Here is a 23300-nt window from a genome sequence, read left to right as displayed (position 1 = left end):
ATTTTTTAAAATTAAAATTTTGCTTACATAACTTAACTTAAATCATTGGAAATAATTTTCAGATTAGTGTATGCTTCAGTGTTTATGAAGTACCTATAATCATGTCGCTGTCATTTCCTGCGTGACTCCGCCTCTTTGAAGGCTTTATAAAATCTAGATAGGTAGTATTGTTTGCCATTTATATTCTTTCATTGCTGAGCTACCAGATGAGGAATCTATTTTCCGCACAGTTAAACATTATCATGTCGTAGCTCCTATGATAATAAATCAAACGCACTGTAATTGAGCAAATAATTGAGCGGCAAATAACATTCTCATGTGCTTTCTGCGAACGCCAACAAAAGAGCTAAAATGGCGGGTGATTATATTAAGTATTTATCGAGCCTTAGGAAGTGCATAACGTCATCAGTAGCGAATCACAAAACACATACATTTAAATATAGCCGACCTGCAACGTGATTGGTTGCTGGAAATAAGAGCGACGGAACTATAGGATGAATAATGAAGAATATATATACAGGCTGATGTTTTAATAATAATTTGAATTGGGATATGATACATTACAACATATTTTTGAATCAGTTCTTCTGTCTTACAGCTGAATGCAACAGAAGGAATTGTTTGTAGGATAACAGAATTTTGCAACTTGTTTGTTTCAGTCCTCTTTCTGTTTTTCATTTGTTCAGATAACAAAGGGACTAAGCTGACTTCGCTTAATTTGTAAAGTTCAAAGATGGTCTCTCAGTGGATAGGTGATGAGTAACTAATGATCTCTTTGGTTTTGGGTTTTGATACTGAAGGTGCAACTGCTGGACCTGTCTCTAAATTTTTATCTTCATTGTCGAATATTGGAGCAGGCTCATCCTAGTTTTTTCTTTATTTATTTTTTATGCTGTTACATTTTTGAACATGTAACTTCATTGTAGCAACTAATCCCTGCATTTCTAAACCATATGATTTGCATTTAGCTTTCATGCTTTTTCCACTTGAAGTGAGAAAAGTGTTTAATTCTCTCCATACTGGATCAAGTTTTCGATCTGGATTACTCATTTTAAGTTAACAGCAGTGATCTTGCTACACTTTCAAAGTAGAACAACTTAATACCCCATCAATAAAGTGACTGTTCTCTTAGCATAGCAAGTTACTACTAGATGTTAACTCAAAAATGCCATAAAACAAACTGAAAAAAAACAACAGTTTGAATTTGAACAACAGTGCACTACAAGCATTAGAGAACTATAAGAAAGCAAATTGATTTTAATTATTTACTCAGTGGGCATATCATTGTTAACATATAGGATGTCATTGTTTCTTGTTCACGTTAACATTACTTGTTTAAAACTTAAAACTTTCTTAGTTGAAATGTTTTTTTTATTAGGTTATTTTATGATGCTTTATCAACATCTTAGGTTATTTAGCGTCTGAATGAGATGAAGGTGATAATGCCGGTGAAATGAGTCCAGGGTCCACTACCGAAAGTTACCCAGCACTTGATCATATTGGGTTGAAGGAAAACTCCGGAAAAAACCTCAACCAGATATATTTCCCTGATTGGGAATCGAACCCGGGCCAACTGGTTTCGTGGTCAGATGCGCTAATTGTTACTCTACAGGTGTGGACAGTTGAGATGTTAGAAGTGTTATAATTTTAACGTTTCAACTAAGAAAATTTAGGATGTATTGTAAATTGTTATTTAAAAAATTAATAATAGACTTAACTTAAATAATTCACTGATTTTATCACAAAAATAATTTGATTTAAATAAGTGGTTTATATAATAAAAATGAAGTGATTAAAATTATGATTTAAATCCTGCTTGTGTCTTAATTCTAGGTCAATTTGGTTGAATTCTCTTTGAGTACGTGTTCCATTATTCTTATATTTAAATTCTAGATCAATGGGATTAAGCAATAGTAAGTTTGCTGCCCTGTTATTCTTGTGTCTTATTCATAAATCCATCATATGAAGTTTCTTATTATTTGAATCGTGAATTACAAAAACCCAAATGTCATATTTTTTCTCAAATTAAGTTTTTCATATGATTGTAATATTCATACATAGTCGGGACATGTGGAATTTTTAAGAAACTAAACAAATTTGTTTGCTTTTTTTTATTTTTACAGGATTAAAAGAATTTGAATAATTACAGTGGAGCCTTAATTGTAGGCACTTTGATTTTAGGCAGTTCGATTCTAGGAGGAAGCACATCTAATTAAGTTCAGCCACCTTATAGGGTCCGCAAGAATAATGTTCACTATTACAGGTTCTCTTTGTATATCGTAATTTTACCAAGAGAAAATCCAGGAAATTTCGTAAATTAGATCGCAAAAATGTAACAAACAGGTATATTTAAAAAAAAATTAATTTATTTTCCTTGAATTTAAACATATGATAAATAAATTAACTATTATTAAAACCAGGAAAAATTTTAAAGTTTTGTGACCTCTTTTCATGACAGAACTCTGCACTTTGGAGAAAAAAGAGCACTGCTCATTCGGTCCTCAGGTTTTATTAATATTATTGTATCCTCTTTTTTCTATTTTTATGTGTTACTGTATTTTATTTCTATTGTTATGATTATATTCTGTAGTCTGTTTTATATTCTGTATTCCATATTAAGAATTTATATTCTGTATTCTAAATTAAGAATTAAAAACAAGAATAAGGTGACTGTGTTCGAAATTAAAACACGATTACGAGTTTCTGTTATAGTCAAAATAAAGATATTTATGTATCACAGTACATAGTGATCCTTTTGAGAGAGCAAAAGAAGAGCATAATCTCTCCTTTGTTTATAGTTGGTTTCTTTACTGTTTTCTATTTTCAAGAATTGAACTGGAAATAGTATCAAAATAACTGTTGCCAGTAATATTCCTTTTCAATTTCGCTAATGTACTTTCTGGTATGGATAGTTCCATAGCTAAACTTGTCACACTTTCACCTTTTTTTAGTCTCTGTATCACAGCGAACTTAGTTTTCAAGTGCAATTTTTTTTTAAGCGTGGTTGCGCTCAATATGAAACACCAGACTGCTACCAAGAGACAACTGTACATGAATACCTCACCTTCTTTCACTCACACCCCACTCCTTACTGCCTTATTAAGAAAGGATAAAAAAGACACTTTCCCTGTCTATAATTGAGGCTCCAATGTATATATGCTATTTACATCATTTTCACCATTGTATTTTTGTGTACTTTTTTCACTTACTTGGCTTAAATACAGGGTGATTCAAAAGTCGCGCGACATAGGACATCTCCGTTATTAGTGTAAGTACAAAAAATAGTTTCAAATAAATGTTTTAGATATTGGTACATGTAGTTCATGTGCAAAATTTAAAGAAAATCGTAAGAGCCATTTTTTAGAAAACTGCAACAAACATGTTCGCTTTTCAAGTAAGGTATCAGTTTGGTTAGGGAAAACGCATCCAAAACTTAGGTGTCACATCTCTGGAGCGTACGAAACTTAAATTAGAAATGTGGTTTGGGTCGTGCACTGTAATTAATAAATTGTGTTTTTGTGTAGACAGATGAGTAAGTGCTAGTTTCACAAGTGAACCGGGTAGCAACAGACAATGTACACAATTCCTGAGAGGGTGGAAATGGTTCTCATGCATGCAGGAGGCCTGAGTCTACGGGAAGCAGCAGAAGAATATCACAGATGGCATCCAGAACAACCTACCCCACATCACAGAATCACTGGTCGTTTAATGGAAAGGTTCAAGACAGCAGGCAGTATCCACGACAAAAAACGTTCAGGGCGGCCTCGTACAGCAACAGGGGATGCAATCGCAGCTAGTGTACTAGCTAAGCTGGTAGTCAGTCCATCACGGTCAACCAGGGAAGTGACACAAGAATGTAGCACCAGTCAAGCGTCCGTGTCCAGGATACTATCTGTCAATCATTTCCATCCCTATTGTATGCACTTTGTGCAGTAACTGCATGGGGATGACACAGATATGCGGGTGAGTTCTGTGAGTGATTTCTTGAACGACGAAAGCACCAGCCAAACCTTGAAGCTGATATTTGTTGGAGCGATGAGGCCTGTTTCCATTTGAACGGAACAGTGAATCGACATAACGCTGTGTACTAGGCAACCGAGAACCCCCACATAGCTGTAGAGGCTCATAATCAGTTTGACCCAAGATTAAATGTGTGGTGTGGCATACACGGGGATGTTGTCATCGGTCCCGTGTTTCTGAACAACAAGCTCACTGCTCCACTGTACAGATAGCATCTCGAGGCTACACTGCTGCCCTACTTGGATGATCTGCCCCTAGAAAGAAGACGTGGGTTTTTATTCCAGCAGGATGGAACACCACCGCATTTCAGATTGACAGTCCATGAATTGCTGAATGAAGTTATCCCTGAGCGTTGGATCGGTCGCAGGGATCCAGTGGAATGGCTGCCTAAGTCGCCAGATTTAACGCCACTTGACTTTTTTCTCTGGGGACATCTCATGTCTGTAGTTTGCAGCAACAGGCCCCGAAAACTGGATGAACTGCAGGAAAATACCAGGAGAGAATGTGCACAAATAACACCTGCAGTGTTACGTAATGTGTGGAGCAGTTACCTCAACCGTGTATGGATTTGCCGTCAACAAAATGGCCACCAATTTGAACACTTACTCCATTAGTGTGCATGTGGAACAATTACACAGGTCGTGAAAGTTCAAGTACTAAAATGTTTCAGTTTGCCATTGTGACTCTCAACTTACTCACTTGTCAACACAAAAAACACAATTTATTAATTACGGCATGCGATCAAAACCACATTTCTAATTTAAGTTTCGTACGCTCCAGGGATGTGGCACCTAAGTTTTGGTTGCATTTTCTCTAACCAAACTGGTACTTTACTTGAAACGCAAACATGTTTGTTGCAATTTTCTCAAAAATGGCTCTTACGATTTTCTTTAAATTTTGCACATGAACTGCATGTATCAATATCTGTTGTTGTTGTTGTTGTTGTTGTTGTTGTTGTCTAGTGTCTTGCATCTGGCAATGAAGCCATGAGCAGTCGTGCTTTCCAATGCTTTTGAACTCTAGGTTCTTTTGATCTCAATGCTTCACAGGTCTTCAAGTGATCTTCATTCATTTCTGCTGGATCGTTACACAGGACACATATTGGTGAAGCTAAGATTTCTGTAGAGATGACTTGCTAGACAGTCATGATTTGTCAATAGTCTGAAGGCTGCAACTGCTGTTTTCCTTGGTCTCTGGGGGATTATATCTGGGTTGGAAAGTAGCGTAATCCATTTTTTGTCTTTAGCATTTGATTCTATTTCTTGTAGGTATGAATGAGAAAATTTTGTAGTGATCAAGCGTTTTATTGAGGAATATGAGAAATTAAATTTAGACTTTTGTTTTATTGTTGTGCCTTTCTTTGCAAGTGTGTCTGCGGTTTCATTCCCTATGACTCCACAGTGTGCTGGAATCCATTGGAGATGGACAATCTTATTAACTTTTTGGAGTTGTGTTAACATTTTGTAGCATTTATTTGAAACTATTTTTTGTACTTACACTAATAACGGAGATGTCCTGTGTCGCGCGACTTTTGAATCACCCTGTATACATTTAAAGTTCTTTATAAGATAAATTTCGTTCTCTGTCTTCTTCACATAAAGATTTTTTTAATTAAATACAATGTTTGTTACTAGTCATGAATTGCAGAAACCCCATATGCCAGGCAGTTCAGATTTTTTTCCCACAAAATATTAAAGAAAGAATTTAAGGTTCATATATATTATGCTTTAATAAAAAAAATTAGTCACTTCAAAATACCAAACACTTTTGAAAATTATCACTTGTTTGTGCCTCCTGAAAAATTTATTCAAATGGACATGTGGGGTTTTTGCAATTCACAATTCATTTGTCACGTTTGTGTTTTCAGCCTACTTAATTTTACGGAACAATGCTTATAGAAAGTGAGAGAATTCTGAGAAAAATTGACTCAATACTCCTTGTGTCATCCACAAATTATTCAACTTTTAATTTGTTACCACGATTTGAACCTAAATTTTGGTTGGTGAAAATCCAATACATTAGCTATCACATAATGCTAAATAGCTCGTTGATAATATTTTAAATAAAATTCCTACTTGAATTAAAATATATCAATATAATTACATTTCTTTTTTATCGAACTACACTAAGGGCATAAAACAAGTAAGTGAAATTTTCTCCACTGCAGTGGATCGACTGACATTTTGAATGACTCATTTGTTTACCTGTGCTTCTAGTATGTCTGGATGTTTTTCCAAGAATTCTTCAATTTCCTTTGGGAAGATATTTTCTCCACCTCTAATGATCATATCTTTTATGCGTCCTACAATTTTTCCATAACCATTTTCTTGTAGTATAAACTGATCACTGAAATAAAATATTTTATTAATATAGTTTCATATTATTTTAGTAATAAAGTACAACGAATGTAATAAGTACCAGTAATTGTTACTGATGCTCACACATAAGGTGACCACACGTCCCTATTATTCGGGATTGTCCCATTTTGAGAATACAAACATTTGTTCTGATTATTTTTTGTAGAAAGATTACCTTTTGTCCCAATTTTTAATGGCAAAATGTAAAAATCTGAGAATTTTATTTCTTTTACTGTTAAACAGTTGTTAAATAGTTGTGACAGTCAATCAGTGATGAGGTTTCAGATACATGTATCTGAATTTTATTATGCTAAAGTTCAATATTTAATTTCTTAGTAGAATAGACTATCTAACTTCTCTACATTTTTATGAATGTTGCTAAGAAACCATCAAATTAGTCAGTATAGTTGAAAATTCTGTTAAGTTGTTGAGAAATAAATATATTGTTGTTGGTGGCAGTTCATTATTTAATGATATAATTTAAATCAAGTTATTAATGCAAAATAAGATTGAAACTGACAGGAGAACACGGAAATGGAGTAATGGCCGAGGAAAAATGTTTTTTTTTTATTGTCATATTGATGTGCAGTTGAGTCAGTCCCTAAACATAGCACAATATTTCTTCTCACTTCCAGTAGGCTACACAGTGCCAAAATAGACAGAATTTTTAGGATAAGAGAACAGGTTAATACGAAGAGCATTAATTGTGTTTTACTTAATTGTTTCAGCTTCAGGCAATTTAATTGCAGTGACTTTTATAGTTACCGGTACCAATATTTACCTGATAAAAGGTACTAAATGCAATAGAGACTTCAAATAAAATATGACTGGGGAAATGAATTAAAGTAAACCCCTTTTCGTAGCATAAGCTACATTTTACTACAATTTCTTCCTCATTGCATAATATACATACCGTACAATTATTTGTTCAATACATAATAATGTTTTATTGTAAAATTATTAGTTAATTCCATAGTACTGTTCACGTCTTCTAAACTAATCTCCTGTAACATATATATATATATATATATATATATATATATATATATATATATATATATATACACACAGGATAGAAGTGAAATAGCCTTGCAGATTTCCAGAGCGAATAGCTCATGTTATATGTAACAAAAAACTATATCATCATATTGGTGGAAAGTTCATAGTTTTTTTTTTTTTTTCTTCAGAAAAAAAGTTTTTTCTCAAATGTTTAACAATCTCTTATTCGTAAACTATTGCGAGTGGGATCGTGATTTTTGTCATATCAGTAGGAAATCTAATAAAGAATAATTTATCCCTCTGGCGTATTTCAATAGCATGCACGATTTTCGTGTAAATTTAATTTTAAAACCCTCTAAATTCAAACCATTGCACAAAGCGAATGCATGACAACATATTTGCGGATTGGCAGCTTGCGTATGGAGACTCACCGAGTTCGTTGACCTCTTACATCTGTATACGAGTAGAGTGTTTTAACGATGATGTTGCCAGACTGCTGAAACTTCAAACTTAATTTTCGAATTAACCTTGTATTTAATCACAGAACGTAATGTAGGTTTTCTATTCATTTAAGTGTACTCCATCGTCTTTCAATCTGCAAGGTTATTTCACTTCCACCCTGTATATAATATACAGGGGAGTAATGAAAAATGTCCCACTTTTGGCTGATGCAATTATGGTCACACACACACACACACACACGCACGCACGCACGCACGCACGCACGCACGCACGCACGCACGCACGCACGCACGCACGCACGCACGCACGCACGCACGCACGCACGCACGCACGCACGCACGCACGCACGCACGCACGCACGCACGCACGCACGCACGCACGCACGCACGCACGCACACACACACATTATTAGTATAACGTGACTTACATTATACTTGAGGAAGTGCGTTAAAAATCAATAAAAATAATTGTGATAATTTAAAATGTTATCAATGTAATATCATAACACCAAATATAGCAGAAAAAGAGACGATATTAAAGGATATTCTACTGTCCAACTGAGTGGTTATGTCGCAGCATCAACAAAATGGGCGAAGTCACATGACAATTACTTTATATGGTCCTTTTCTTTAAATTATTATTACAAACAGTTGTATAATATTACGTAAACATTCAATTCCGAACAGCAAATATTTTCAGGAAAGAGCTTAACAGCCCAGCACTAGCCTTTACAGAGGGGACAGCAAAAACGAGTGGGGAAGAACCGGGATGCCCATAACCACTCAGTCGGACAGTAGTGGAGTTAAAAGACAGTTGTGAGCAGTATGGGATGAAGTTAATACAAACAAGACCAAGACCATGGTTGTTGGAAGAAAAATAAAGAAGGTAAACGTGCGAACACTAAATGAGACAGTGGAACAAGTGTACACCATCAAATGCTTGAGGTGTACTATAAGCAGTAACATAAGCTGCTGCCAAAAAGTCAAAAAGAGGATAGCAATGACAAAGGAAGCGTTTAATAGAAAAAGGAGCATCTTCTGCTGATCTCTAGAGAAAGAACTAAGGAAGAAACTAGTGAAGTGCTTTGTGTTGAGTGAAGAGAAGCGACTAGATGCATTTGAAATATGGATATGGAGAAGAATGGAGAGTGTGAAATGGACAGACAGAATAAGAAATGAAGCTGTGTTGAAAAGAGTGGGTGAAGAAACATTGATACTGAAACTGATGAGGAAGAGAAAAAGAAATTGATTGGGTCACTAGTTGGGAAGAAACTGCCTACTGAGGGATGCACTGGAAGGAATGATGAACAGGAGAAGAGTTCGGGACAGAAGAAGATATCAGATGATAGACGACATTAAGATATATGGATCATATGCGGAAACTAAGAGGAAGGCGGAAAATAGGAAAGATTGGAGAATGCTGGATTTTCATTGACAGACCTGCCATTTAGCAGAACACTGTGTACGTACTATATGTTGTTTGTTTAGTCAACTGTCTGTAGACAAGTCTGAACCTCAACAGTTATACCAATTACACTGAACAACAAGAATTTTGTTTCGACTTAAAACAATGTGTCCCTTATGGTTTGGTGTGCACTGAATCCGAAAATACATCTCTTTTCTTCGTATCACGTAAGGGTTTTAAGATATACTTTGATTTCACTTTTTGGTAAGTGCTCCCCCAGGAAATATCTGATGTGGGTTGGGGATTGTAAACCAAAACAAAAGCTAAATGCATTTTATGAATTTATGACTTATTTCCGGTTTCTTATGCTTGTCGGCATGTTCTTTTGTACTTCTAATAAATAAACAGATATTGGTCCCATCTATTCAGTACTTATATTTTATAACAGTTCAAAGTGAGGTCTATGCAATGAACAAACAAGGGTGTTGTTTTCAGTATTTAAAATAAAAGTTTACCATTTTGAGTGAAGGCAAATTAAAGAGGACATTTTCATTGGTCCACAAATTCACAAAGTTATGGCTCACTTTTCGTTTGAGGAAAAACTTTCCGTTACAGAAAAACTGGCATTGCGCGCTTTCAAAGATGTTTGCTCAAATTTCCTTGGACATTCTAGGGCAGACAACTATATCTAACTTGTTGTGGAAACCATGTGAAGTATATATGAGAAAATGGGGTGTAATATGGCTCTCAAAATACACTTTTTACATTCTAATTTGGATTTCTTTCCTCCTAACATTGGAGCGGTAAGCGACGAGCATGGGGAAAGATTTCATCAAGAAATATCTGAAATGGAAAGGCGATATAAAGGAAGATCATTATCCAGCATGCTTCCAGACTTTTGTTGGTTCCTTGTAAAATATAGTCCCAGGTCTAGTTATAAATAGAAGTCATCCAGAAAATTCTTTTAAATGACTAAGTTCAAATTCTGAGATTTTTCTCATTATATGTATGAAACATTTTTATTGTTGTGTTCTAAACTATGTAACATCATTTTTGTATCCAGTACACATTTTTAAAGTATTATAAGGTATTTTGATTCCCAAGTGTGTTGTAATTTTAACAGTAGCAATGAAAAATTAAGAAAAAGAAGTTTTTTTTCATAAAAGAATTGAATTAATTTTCCCCGGAAAATGGTACGTGATGGGGCAATATGGATTTTAAATTCAGATTTAGAGCACACATATTAGTACTATTCACCTATTTTTATTTCGGAGCAAGACAAAAAGTAAAAATTTGTTGTTCAGTGTTATGAGGCAGTTGTTCCTTTCCTATTCCATTGCATACATCGCTGACTAGCTACATTACACTAGTCAGACTTCAGATGTGTATGAACAATATTGTTCTTCCTCTGACACATGTCAGCAAGTGAGATGTAGCCTACTCCCTGATAATGGACGTACGTATCAGTCAGAACCTCAAGCAGAGGATATATATACGGTATCATAATAATAGTGTAGAAATACATATGTATTTATTTTCTCTTTTTTTTTTTTTCTCACTCATAATGGCATGCAGCCATTTTGAGAATTGTGATGAATTTTATTTTGTGCACCCAATAGGTCGGATAGGAAAACATGTGTATGGAAGTAGGCAGAATAGATGAAGAGGAAGGTCCAATGCCAAACCGCAGAAAACATCTCAACCAGGGAACCTGTCCCAACCAGGATTCTATCCGGGCCCACTACTTTCGCAGTCAGATGCACTGACCACTTCTCAAAAGTGGTGGATATGTTTTAATTATTAATGAGGAGAAACTATCTTCGTATGGGAAGTCGTGCTTCTTTTCTTTATATACGCTCTTGAAGAAGCAGAAGAAGAAAAAAACTCGCTTCCTTTCTTTATATGAACTCTTGGTAAAAAAAACTCGCATGTCCACTGGTACGCACATAAAATATTATAAAAAAATACGTTTGAATAAATCATAATATATTCTTACCCTGTTTTGAGCCATTTGTCTCTACCAATTGTTTCTTCTGTTTTCTTATCGTCATTCCAGTAGCCCAACATTGTAAGATAACCTCGTATCCAGAGTTCTCCAGGAGTTCCAAAAGGAACTGATTTGCCTTTATCATCTACAACCTTTGCCTAAATGCAACATGAGAAAAACATCATTAAAAAGACAGTCATAATATTGAAATTTTGATTATAACTTTAAAATTCTAAAATTAATAATAATAATAATAATAATAATAATAATAATAATAATAATAATAATAATAATAATAATAATAATAATAATAATAATAATTCGTAAAATTTATTCTATCAAAATTTAAGTATGACACTATTTGCCGTTAAATAAAATACAGAATTAAATTGTTTTCTTTTTAAATTGATACTAAATTTCTCATTACTATGTTCTACAATCTACTTTACAGTATACTTAGGCCAGAGGGCTGCACTGAAGTAATGTGAGGAAATGTGGGGCCTTATCGTCAAAATGATTGAGAAATACTGCCTTAGAGTTAATCGAGAAATTATTTTATGTCAGAGTTAGCCTTCCATTAGCTTTTTTTCGGTATCAAAACAATTAAAAATCAACAGGTAAACATGCAGACTCTATAGAGTGCATAGATGTGAATCAAAAGAACTCGTCAGGACACAAATTCGTTACTGACTTTGTGATGTTTTGATTAGTATGAACGCCACTGTACGCTGTTTTGTCGCTCTATGAATAAAGTTACTTACCTCAACATGTTCCATGATGTAACCAACAGTAGTGCCAACTTTGTCTATTGGGTCCGTAGATAGAGACGCAAAAGATAGTGGACTTGTTTCAGTCATTCCATAACCGATCTGCATTCACATATAAAATAATTAATTACATATATTTGTTATTCTGAAATTTTTAAACTACCGGTATGAAATAAGATCATTCGATCAGTACTAACAATAGGCCTAAGCATATTTTTGTCAAAATCTGTTGTTGTTTTCTAATGCCAGGCATTTGACAATAAAGTCATTTGACCTCTTGCACTCTAATATTTTTCAAAGATATTATCATGACCAGCCAATGAAGCACAGATTTTGAGGTGTTCCGAATCCATTTCTTGGTTTGAGTTGCACAATGGGCAGTTAGGGGACTGATATATTCCAATTCTATACACGTGTTTAGCCACACAATCATGGCCTGTTGCCAATCTAAATGCAGCTACATACGATTTTCGTGGTAAATCGGGAATTAACTGTGGATTTTGATGCAGAGAGTTCCATTTTTTCCCTTTGGATTGTGTTATCAAATTTTGTTTGTTGAAGTCTAAGTATGTAGATTTAATAAATCTCTTCACAGAGTAATACGTAGATTTAGTAACAGGTCTGTAAGTAGCAGTGCTGCCCTTCTTTGCTAAAGCATCCGCATTCTCGTTTCCCAGGATTCCACAATGGGATGGTATCCATTGGAATACAATTCTTTTATTGAGTGATATTAATTGAGAGAGCATTTTAGTTATTTCTGCTGTTTGAGATGAAGGTGTGTGTTTAGAGACGATTGATAGAATAGCTGCTTTGGAGTCTGACAATATAACTGCATTCCTAAATTTATTGATGTGGCATAAAAGATTCCTGAGACATTCACTTATTGCAATGATTTCACCATCAAAACTTGTTGTTCCATATCCAAGTGATCTATAAAGTGAGAAGAGACAGCACGTAACACCTGCACCGGCACCTTGTTCTCTGGAGATCAAGGATCCGTCGGTGTATAAATGAAGCCAGTTTTGTGGAGGGTACCTAATATTAATTGTCTCTAAAGACAATTGTTTCAGTATTTCAGTGTTTACTTCTGATTTCAGTATTTCTTCTGTTAAATTTAGATTATATTCTATATTTAATAGAGTTAAAGGGTTTGGTTTAATTTGTAAGTTTTCTTTTAAATTCGGGATATTGATTTTCTGTTTTAATTCTTGTACAATGGATATGAAACTTTTTTGAGTTTTCAATCTACAGAGAGGACTGTATGAATGCCAATTGTTTCCTGATAATCTGATAAGTTTTTCATATTGAATCAGTGCTTTTTCTTCTATTGTCATTTTGATGCTGTTAATATTAGTGAGGAATCTCATAGAATCTATTGGAGTTGTTTTGATTCCACCAGTAATGAGTCTGAGAGCTTGGTTTTGAACATATTCTATGTCGTTTATGAAAGGTGAAGTAATTAAAATTTCTCCACAGTATGTCAGCACTGGCTGTATAAACATTTTGTATGTAGTGTTCAAAGTATTCCTAGAGCATCCCCATTTCTTTCCTGCTAGCCTTTTTAGAAGGGAGAATCTTTTACGAGCTTTTTCAGAAATGTATTTCAAATGATTGCTCCATGTTAACTTACTATCGAAAATAACTCCAAGATGTTTGGATTCATAAGTCCTAGGAAGGTGTTGGCCATTGTATTGGATATTGAATTCTCTTTCTCTTTTACCGAGTGAAAATATTTGGTAGTTACTTTTGCTTAAATTGAGTGTCATCAAATTTGATGTATACCATTCATGTAGTTGATTTAGAGCTTTAAGAGCAGAATTTTGAATTTTGTCTCTATGTCTGTAAGATCCGGAAGTCCACAAAACTATATCATCTGCAAATAGTGCTGTTTTCATGTTTGATTCCTCTAATAGGGAGGGTAAGTCATTTATATAAATATTGAATAAAGTTGTGCTGAGGACAGCGCCCTGAGGTAGACCTCGATATGTTTGTCTGTAACTAGAAAGTGAATTATTGAATTTAGTGGCAATGAATCTGATATCCATCTGAACATATACCTAATTTCTGGAGTTTTAGTAATAATTTATTTCTCCAAACAGAGTCATATGCTAACTGAAAGTCAATAAATATTGCCAAGGTATCTTCTTTCTTGTTAAAACTGTCTTTTATTTCTTGGCCGAGGCATATGACTTGTTCATTGGTAGAGTGCAGTTGTCGAAAGCCGGCTTGTCTTGGTGATAAAAGATTTTGGGATTCTAAATACAAAGTTAATCTGTTGGAGATCATGGACTCCATGGTTTTTGCTATCATGCTTAATAGTGCTATTGGTCGATAACTATTAACATCATGAGCAGGTTTCCCTTTTTTGTGAATTGGTACAATGATTGCTTTTTTCCAAGCTGCAGGAATTGAGGTGTTCCATGATAAATTGAAAATGGATAAAAGTACAGACTTGGCTTTTTCCCCCAGATGTTTTAAAAATTCGGAATGAATGTTGTCGGGGCCAGGAGATTTCTTGGTTTTTAAATTTTGTAGGCTATAGCTAGAGTTAATTCTTTGGAAGTAAAATTTTGATGAAATATTTCACGTTTTGTACTAGTAATATTGTTTTTATTATTTTTATGTAATTCTCTTTTGATAAATTTGTCAGTTTTTTTGATATTCAATATTGTACGGTATTGTGTTTCATGATGGACGTAAGTGTAATAAAATTGTTGGTGAACAAGGTGAACATTCAAAGAAAACAGAAACAGATTAAGCAAGGCACTTTCAATCTGAGGCAATGTTTATATTGAATAAGGAAATTAAAACACTAACGAGGAAAATCTGTTATTCCATGACGTCACTAACCTACCATTATTACCGTCACTACAACCATCACCATAACATTAATTTGTTTTATTTGCTTTTGTAGGAAATAAATTAAGTGCTCTAAATTCACTACATAAAGAACAAAGAATTCTGGCATGTAGGTAGGCATCTCTGAAAGGCCATTGTTGTATTATCCCATTGACTCTAAATAATCGAATAGCTGATACAGCATCGTTAAATAACCAACTAACTCACTCACTCACAAATGGCTTTTGAGGCTGAGCAAGATTAATCCACTCTCTACTATCATATCCCACCTCCCTCAAATTCATTTTCATATTATCCTCCCGTCTACATCTCGGCCTCCCCAAAGGTCTTTTTCCCCTCCAGCCTCCAAGCTAACACTCTATATGCATTTCTGGATTCATCCATACATGCTAAAGCCCTGCCCATCTCAAACTTCTGAATTTAATATTCCTAATTACCTATGTCACGTGAAGAATACAATGCGTGCAGTTCTTCGTTGTGTAACTTTCTCGATTCTCCTGTAACTTCATTCCTCTTAGCCCCAAACATTTTCCTAAGCACCTTATTCTTGAAAATCCTTAGCCTCTGTTCCTCTCTGAAAGTGAGAGTCCAAGTTTCACAACCATACAAAACAACTGGTAATATCAAATCAAATCAAATCAATCTTCTTAATGTATCCAGCTGTTTGCTGACAACATAAAGTCCACTATAGTCCGCTGTAGTCTATTCAGTTGTTGTTTTTCACGAGAAATGAGGGGTATTTTGATCGGTGTTCATTATAGATGCCTGTTGCTAGTAGCCAGAGTTGGGGTGTAGTCAAAATATACTCCAGGGCTGTGTCTTCGCAACTGGTACAGTACTGATGATTCTAATTTACTTCTTTTGTGGTTTATGGATGGACAGTATAGATCTTCATCATGATTATTACACCACAGACCATCCTGCATTTCTAAATTACTGGAACGCATTGTTCACAGAAGATTAACCTGGAGACTTGAAACTTTCAATCTTTTAAGCCCATATCAGTTTGGCTTTAGACCATCATGTGGCACAACTGAAAACCGGTATTATAACTGTTTTATAAATTCTAACTTTCATGTTTTTTGAGAGCAGACTGGATGACAAAAGCTTCTCAATTGAATAATAACAGGCATTTCCCATATTCATTCAGTGTTTAATTTCCTCTCGAGTGTAATTTATATTTGTTACTGTTGCTCCAAGATATTTGAACTTTTCCACCTTTTCAAAGGATAATTTCCAGTTTTTATATTTCCATTTTGTACTATGTTCTGGTCACGAGACATAATCATATACTTTGTCTTTTCGGGATTTACTTCCAACCCTATCTCTTTACTTGCTTCAAGTAGAATTTCCGCGTTTTCCCTTATCGTTTGTGGATTTTCTCCTAACATATTCACGTCATCCGCATAGACATGAAGCTGATGTAACCCGTTCAATTCCAAACCCTGTCTCTTATCCTGGACTTTCCTAATGGGATATTCTTGAACGAAGTTAAAAGCAAAGGTGATAGTGCATCTCCGTGCTTTAGCCCACAGTGAATTGGAAAAGCATCAGATAGCAACTGGCCTATTCTGACTCTGCTGTAGTGTTAAATAACCAATTAAAAGAAAGGCATATATCCTCGCACAGTTGCATAATTTCCTTTCACCCCATCTGGACCTTCTCAAAGATGATTTCTTACAGTATTTCCTTCACAATTTTCACTGAAGTCATCCTTTTAGATGGATTAATTAGGAATACACTCATAGAGGCCTGTGCTGACATAACATACAACCTTTTCTAAATATATTAATATGAGAGTGAATTAAAAAATAACAATACTGTATTGTTAATTTTTCTATACTTACATAGAATTTTTTTAATTTTAACTTTTTTCGAAGTTGTTTAACAAGTTCTTCAAAAATAGGTGCTCCAGCAGCAACAGCCATTTCAAGAGAACTTGTGTCATAGTTGCTCTCACCAGCTTTTGTAAGCATGTCCACAAACATGGTAGGCGTGCCATAGACTATCGTACACCTGTATGATGTAAAGGACATTCTCAGTTCTAACCTCTCAAAGTATAAATGAAAATTTCCAAGGAGAATCACAGTATAGGCAATTCGTTATCTCGTGAAACCAAATGCTTAAGTGCGCAGTAGCTCATAGTAAGAATCTTATGATGGGGGTTAGTTTGCTAGCTAGCTGCAAGTGGAAGCATAACGAGGGAGAGAAACTTCTCTTGCGCAAGTTGATTTCACGAGATAATGAATGGCCTATACGGGTGTTAATAATAATGAAAGCGTATTCTATGCATTTGACATCTTTAGTATCTGAGATGAAGTTAGTTAAATAGTAGATCTAGTGCCTGCAATAATTTTTGACAAAAATTTTTCTTATTTTTAAGTGAGTTTAAAAATTAAATTAAAATATAAGTTATATTAAGATGCCATGAAGGCACATAGGAAGCATATGTGTATAGAGCTCAATGCATTCATGATCTCTTTATTAGAATGAGGTGGTATGGTGGGCATCATCCTCTGACCACCTTACACCCCTGAGAAAGACTCAATTTGACAGGAGGCTGGAAGTTTTGACAATAAATAAATTCCTGCCATCACGGAGGATTAAATCCATAGCCAGGTGACATAACTTAATCTAGAACTTATTTCTTACATTGAACTTCTAAATTGGTTTACAATTTACTCTCTCTGTCCCAATTTATGGTAGGCTATAGATATCCCTTATTCATTTAATTCCAAAATATGATATGGCTAATAATTAATAAGCTTTGTCTACCCAAACATTCATAAGAACTGTTAGCCAAACAAAACAAAGCAAGAGCGACGAGCGTTGTGTACATATTTTAGAGCCAAAATCACCATTGCAATCTACAAAAAATTACAATTGAAGAGTCCACTGCAAGAATGATGGATGTCATTTGGAATACATTTTGCAAGAGAAGCAATTCAAAGTTTGAAATGCTTAGCGCTCAAAGCTTAACTGTGATTTTCCGATCATTACTGGACAATGACTGTCAGTGTTAATGCCATATAACTCTGTATGTACATTCTATATGTCTTAAGCTATGCATTGACAGTCTTGGTTCATTTTCGACAAGAAAGTGATATCCATCATTCTTGCAGTGGACTCTTCAATTAAATCCAATTTCATAATAAAATTTCATTGTTATATACAAGGTGAATCAAAAGTCGCTTTCCTCAATATTCATTCTTGGGTGTCATACTTGTACTCATATACAGAACTTGAATAAACGAAAAGCTGGTATAATAAGTGGTGGGATCACAACCATGTTCCTGCGTCAACTGTTTTCCAATGTCATGTCTTGTTATTGTTGTTGTTTTGTGTTTATTATGTTGGGTTGCTTCTGTAGGCCTACATAATAACTGTTAGTTTCTTGCATTCGACATGAAACCGATCCTGACATTTGGAAAATAATTCTATGGACTGTTAAAGCCACATTTAAGCTAAACGGCAAAGTGAACCAGCACAATTGTGTTTACTGGGCCAGTGAAAATCCACATGAAATTATCTCAAAAGAATTAAACGTTCTGATGTGACTGTTTGGGGTGGCATTTAGAGTGAGTCATGTTCTGCTATCTGTAAATCAGTGTCTAAACGTTTTGAATTGTGTATCGAGAAACAAGGCCTCTACTTTGAACAAAATCTGTAAAGGAATGTGTAGTGAAATGTAAATTGAATATAATTAAATGTAAGAAAGTGTTTGGAGAAAGCAACTTTTAACTCACCCTGTATTGTGTTACATAGTATGTTGCAATATAATTACTCACACCTTTAATATTAATAGGATCGGATTTAGTAATGTCTTACCTTAAAAAAAATACATAAGTAGTAATAACAAATTTTTTCACTGCATAATTTAATAATTTAAAAAAATCTTGATAGTTACCGTACCTTACTTTTTTTTTTTTTTTAAAACATACATAAGTAACAGTCACAAATGAAAATGTTCACTCCATAATTTAATAAATTTAATGTAACACTCCTATTAATAGTATGTCGAGTATGTTGCATTGTGGTGTATTTTCACTTTGCTAAATCTGATTGTACCAACTTTATAGCGTCTTAAGTGCATTTAAGTGTATTGGGAAATGCTCCTGACCGTCTTTGTTTGTTTTGAGTTGCCTTGTATGCATAACTTCCTTCTTTCATCATGGAGAATTCCATGCATTGCTGCAAAGTGAGAAAGACATGTCAATTTTTCTTTGGTGAGGGCGGTGAATGCTTCCACAATACAATCAATAAATTCTTGTGTTGTTCGTGGATTTTTCTGTTGTTTCAGAAACTGGTTTGCATTAAAAATGCAAGGTCCAAAAGATTGAAGTCAGGACTGTTGGGTGGCTGCCTCTTCAGCACAATATTCCACCCATTTTTGTGGGCCGTCGAAATAATTGCAGTATTTTGATCAGAACAATGGAGGTTTTCAAAGTCCTGCTGAATTATAAGTGTTTTCTTCCTCCAACATGCTGGAAACTGCTGTTGGATAGCTGGGATGATGTTTTGCACAAGAATTTCCTGAATGTCATTTTGTGTCATGGATGTTTTAGGGTATATGACAGGAGTGCCACTTTTTGCCTCGTTTATATCAATAATCTGCCAAATGCCAGTTGGCCATTAAACCACTGATTTTTGCGCGAGTCCCATCTAGGTCTTGCCAGTGCCACCATGAACATGATCTTAGGAATGAATCTCTTGCTATTGCATTGCCATTGTGGAGATTCGTCTTCTATCATGAGATAATACTTCTGCTGGACCTCAGTGAAATAGAACCACTTTTCATCAATATGCACATAATCGTACAAAGTCCTGAATTTATCATTAGCTTCTTCCACCATAGACAAACAGAATGATAGACGTTCGCGTTTGTTGTCTTCCGTGAGAAGAGGCTTTTGTATGGATGGAGAATTTACATCAGTGCACAACTTCACTCAGTACTTACTATACTGTTGTTTAGCTCGGTACAAAATTCGGGATATAGTTAGTGTTGTTACTAGAAACTTATCATTCGCTTTCTTAATAGCACCCTTCTGCAAACTTCGATCTTGTTTTGTGTAGCAGCAGGAACTGTAGAATGTCACTATGACATTCACTTGTCAATTGTTGTTTCTTTCAGGTTCTTCTCCAATTTGGCTGAGTTGATGAACCTTTGTCTTCAACCTGAACGCCACTGCTGGTGGCCATTTGACTCTCGCTTTCTAGACAGTCTTTAATATTTCTTGTCAATATGGTGAATAAGATGTTCTGTGTTGTGTCAGACATTATGCATTATGTCAGTCAACGCTAATTGAGACATTATTTGTCTCTTTAATGTTATAATTATATGAGAGATAAATGCAATATCTAGTTATTTGTATCGAAAATTTGAAATCAGAGATATAAATGTCTACAAGAATTAGTGTTATCTTGCACAAATTTAAGTATTGAATTGCCAAATTGTAAGTCAAATATTACATGTAGTTTTAGTGATAGACATTACATTTCATAGTTCATTTTATGGACGTATGTAAATCTGAAGCAAATATTTGTTTCAATTGAAACACTTCAGCAGCACTAATATAATATGTGTGTAATATGAACAGATTGCAACATCCACTGGGAAAAATTCACGCGAGTGCCTAAATCCCCTTGCTGTAAATTGATGAATCACCGTCACTCTGTCAGGATAAAAGTGCAACGTTTTCATTCCTCTTAATGCTGATCTTTGTGACATGTCGCATGTGCTAATGGGCGTGAAGATTTCCTAGGACTTCTCTGTATTCTTGCCTGAATATCTGCAAGTTTCTCCATATCTCTTTAAGCTGGCTTCTCTGACCATAGGTTCTCTATATCTAAATGTTCAGTAGAGTATCCCTTATGTCCTGTTTAATTTTTGGATGTTTTTACTGAAAAAACACTGTGTAAATCCTGGCTCTAAATATCAGGTCGAAGTCTTGGACCTACATATACGTGCGAGAGAAAGTGTAGAGCTCAACTCAAAGGAGAGAAGAATCAATATTTAATACATTTTGGGATCTCAAGGAATTTGATATACAGAACCAATATCCATTTTCTTGTGCACATGGTGTACCTAAGAAGATAAGCTACCCAAATAAAATCTAGGAACAAGTCTTCATCTCGGAAATTTGCGTGATATCAAAATCAATTAATTCTGTTCCTTACCTACCTTTCTTGTTGAATGGCTTTCAAGCTTTCCTTTGCATTAAAACTGGCGCTGGGTAAAACTATTGTTGCACCATAACTGAATGCACTCAGCAAACCAAGGACATTTCCAAATACATGGAAGAGAGGAACTTGGAGGCAAATTCGGTGCTCCTGTACAGAGAATGATAGTGAAATGTAAACACTTTTTGATTACTCTTTATAACCTGACTACGCGCACAGACTTGCTGCCATGTTGAGGCAAAATATTGAAACACTGCCGAGCAGAAAATGAGTAGTACACCACTAAGTAAAATCACAATACATCACAACCTGGTCGAATCACAATGTGTTTTAAGCATAAAGACTCATGCCGGTGTATAACATTATCAAATTTTGTGTTGTAGAGGAGAAAAATTATGGTGTCACGATATGGTAAAAAATAAAAAATAAAAAAAAAACAAAAATGGTTGTCGCAATGTCAGGCACTGGTGAAGCAACAGTATGCAAAATACGCAAAGAAGACAGTTGTCATCAATAGGTGAGTGTACTAGTGACACTAGTGCTGTCGGGTACCAGGTCTACTGTCCCCTTAGCCAGGTGATACAAATGACTGACATAAAAACCCAAATTAAAAACAGCATCTCATTAAAGGGGTTAAGAGTCCACCGATGTGAAGTAACGGTTAGCACAGTCTAGTATATACAGTCGCAAAGCTCAATACGTAGTAAATATGCAAACATTAGATAGTTGCTCACCACTAGGTTCGCTAATATCGCCTCATTACAGGCAATGCAAAATAGTACCGTCATAGTCTATTGTTTCTAGCACCCTCAAAACTCAAGCTTCGTGACTGTATATAGTAGACTGTGCGGTTAGATTGTCTGGCTGTGAAATCCTGGTTGGGACTTTTTCCGGGTTTTTCTCTCAACCAATTGAAGCAGGACTAATGATAACTTACGGCGTTGGATCTCTGACTCATTTCGCCATCATTAATTCAAGTATCATCATCAGCCACACAATAGTCCAAGTTAAGTTCACAGTGTGGCGTGCTGTACTTATACGAGAGCTCAGCCATTCGGCTTCACAATCTTTCACAGAATGGAAATGGTAAGCACAATAAGCCTTAGACTGTAGTGCAAGCCTTCGTATCCCTCCTCCGTACAAGGTAAAAAATGGGGGTTAAGAACTTCTTACCTTTGTAGTGTTAAATTTGCTTCACTTCATAACCCACCTTCTCAAAATGCACTATGTAAAGGAATCTTCCATTTCTAAATTACTTATTTACTTAGAGGTTTTAAGGAACCTGAAGGTTCATTGCCACCCTCACATAAGCCCGCCATTGGTTCATACCCTGAGCAAGATTAATCCAGTCTCTATCATCATATCCATTTTAATATTATCCTTCCATCTACATCTCGGCCTCTCCAAAGGTCTTTTTTCCTCCGGGCTCCCAACTAACATTCTGTATGCATTTCTGGATTCGTCCATACGGGCTACATGCCCTGCCCATCTGACACGTCTGGATTTAATATTCTTAATTGTGTGGAGAATACAATGCGTGCAGTTGTGCGTTGTGTAACTTTCTCTATTCTCCTGTAACTTCATCCCTCTTAGCCCCAAATATTTTCTTAAGAACCTTATTCTCAAACACCCCCATTCTGAAGTTTATTGTGTGGTTTCGTAACAAGCTGTTTTTTTATGGTGATGGGTTGTTAGCCCTTCGCCCAACGTCCAAGCTGGAGGACCACCCTTTATCGAGTGCTTGTTCAATATATTCGCAGCTATTCTCCATTTCTGGAGGCCGTCTCCCCTCTATCCGCAACCTGAGGACGTGCCATGCAGTGATGATAGGGACCCTCAATACATGGTTCCATTTCTAATAGGTATTCTAAATTAAGAATGACTTTTTAATAATTTTATTGAAATTATGAGATATTGTTCTTTGAATTACATATTTCAAATTAGAAAGATGTATTTTTTTCACTTTATAAATTTTTAAAGTTTTGGATGTAAGAGGAAAATCGTGTTTTAAATTGGTGAAGTGAGGTATAAGTGGTAAAAATTGCAGTGTTCTCTGTTTGCTAGAACCTCGGAAAATAGGATATAATTTAACTTACAAAGATGAGGCATTCCGAAGCCCCTTAAATTTATTAATTTCTTGTAACTATACAGGGTGATTCACGAAAATCATCTAATATTCTAAGAACTGGTTCTTCATTTCATTGTGAAGAAAAACGTTTATATATACTGTACATGTGTCCGTCCATTTTTTAATAATTTTGAAAA

At 35.1% G+C, this 23300-nt stretch overlaps 1 protein-coding gene across 2 annotated transcripts in view; it reads right to left on the bottom strand.

Annotated features, from left to right (window-relative positions):
- LOC138703414 (medium-chain acyl-CoA ligase ACSF2, mitochondrial-like) overlaps positions 1 to 23300 on the bottom strand; it is a 107532-nt gene that overhangs the window by 1017 nt on the left and 83215 nt on the right. Inside the window, exons 7-11 of one of the 2 annotated variants that reach the window (XM_069831252.1) lie at positions 21037 to 21185; positions 16703 to 16871; positions 11991 to 12098; positions 11239 to 11387; positions 6225 to 6366 (exon numbers count right to left, since the gene is read on the bottom strand). In XM_069831252.1, the coding sequence (XP_069687353.1) occupies positions 6225 to 6366; positions 11239 to 11387; positions 11991 to 12098; positions 16703 to 16871; positions 21037 to 21185 (717 nt within the window). The remainder of the gene's footprint in view (positions 1 to 6224; positions 6367 to 11238; positions 11388 to 11990; positions 12099 to 16702; positions 16872 to 21036; positions 21186 to 23300) is intronic. The other variant, XM_069831253.1, reaches the window with a different exon arrangement.

The sequence above is a fragment of the Periplaneta americana genome, chromosome 7 (assembly GCF_040183065.1).
Source record: "Periplaneta americana isolate PAMFEO1 chromosome 7, P.americana_PAMFEO1_priV1, whole genome shotgun sequence".
In the NCBI taxonomy this organism is placed as follows: Eukaryota; Metazoa; Arthropoda; class Insecta; order Blattodea; family Blattidae; genus Periplaneta; species Periplaneta americana.
Note: the sequence above shows the minus strand (reverse complement) of the source record. Positions and strands in the feature narration are given on the sequence as shown.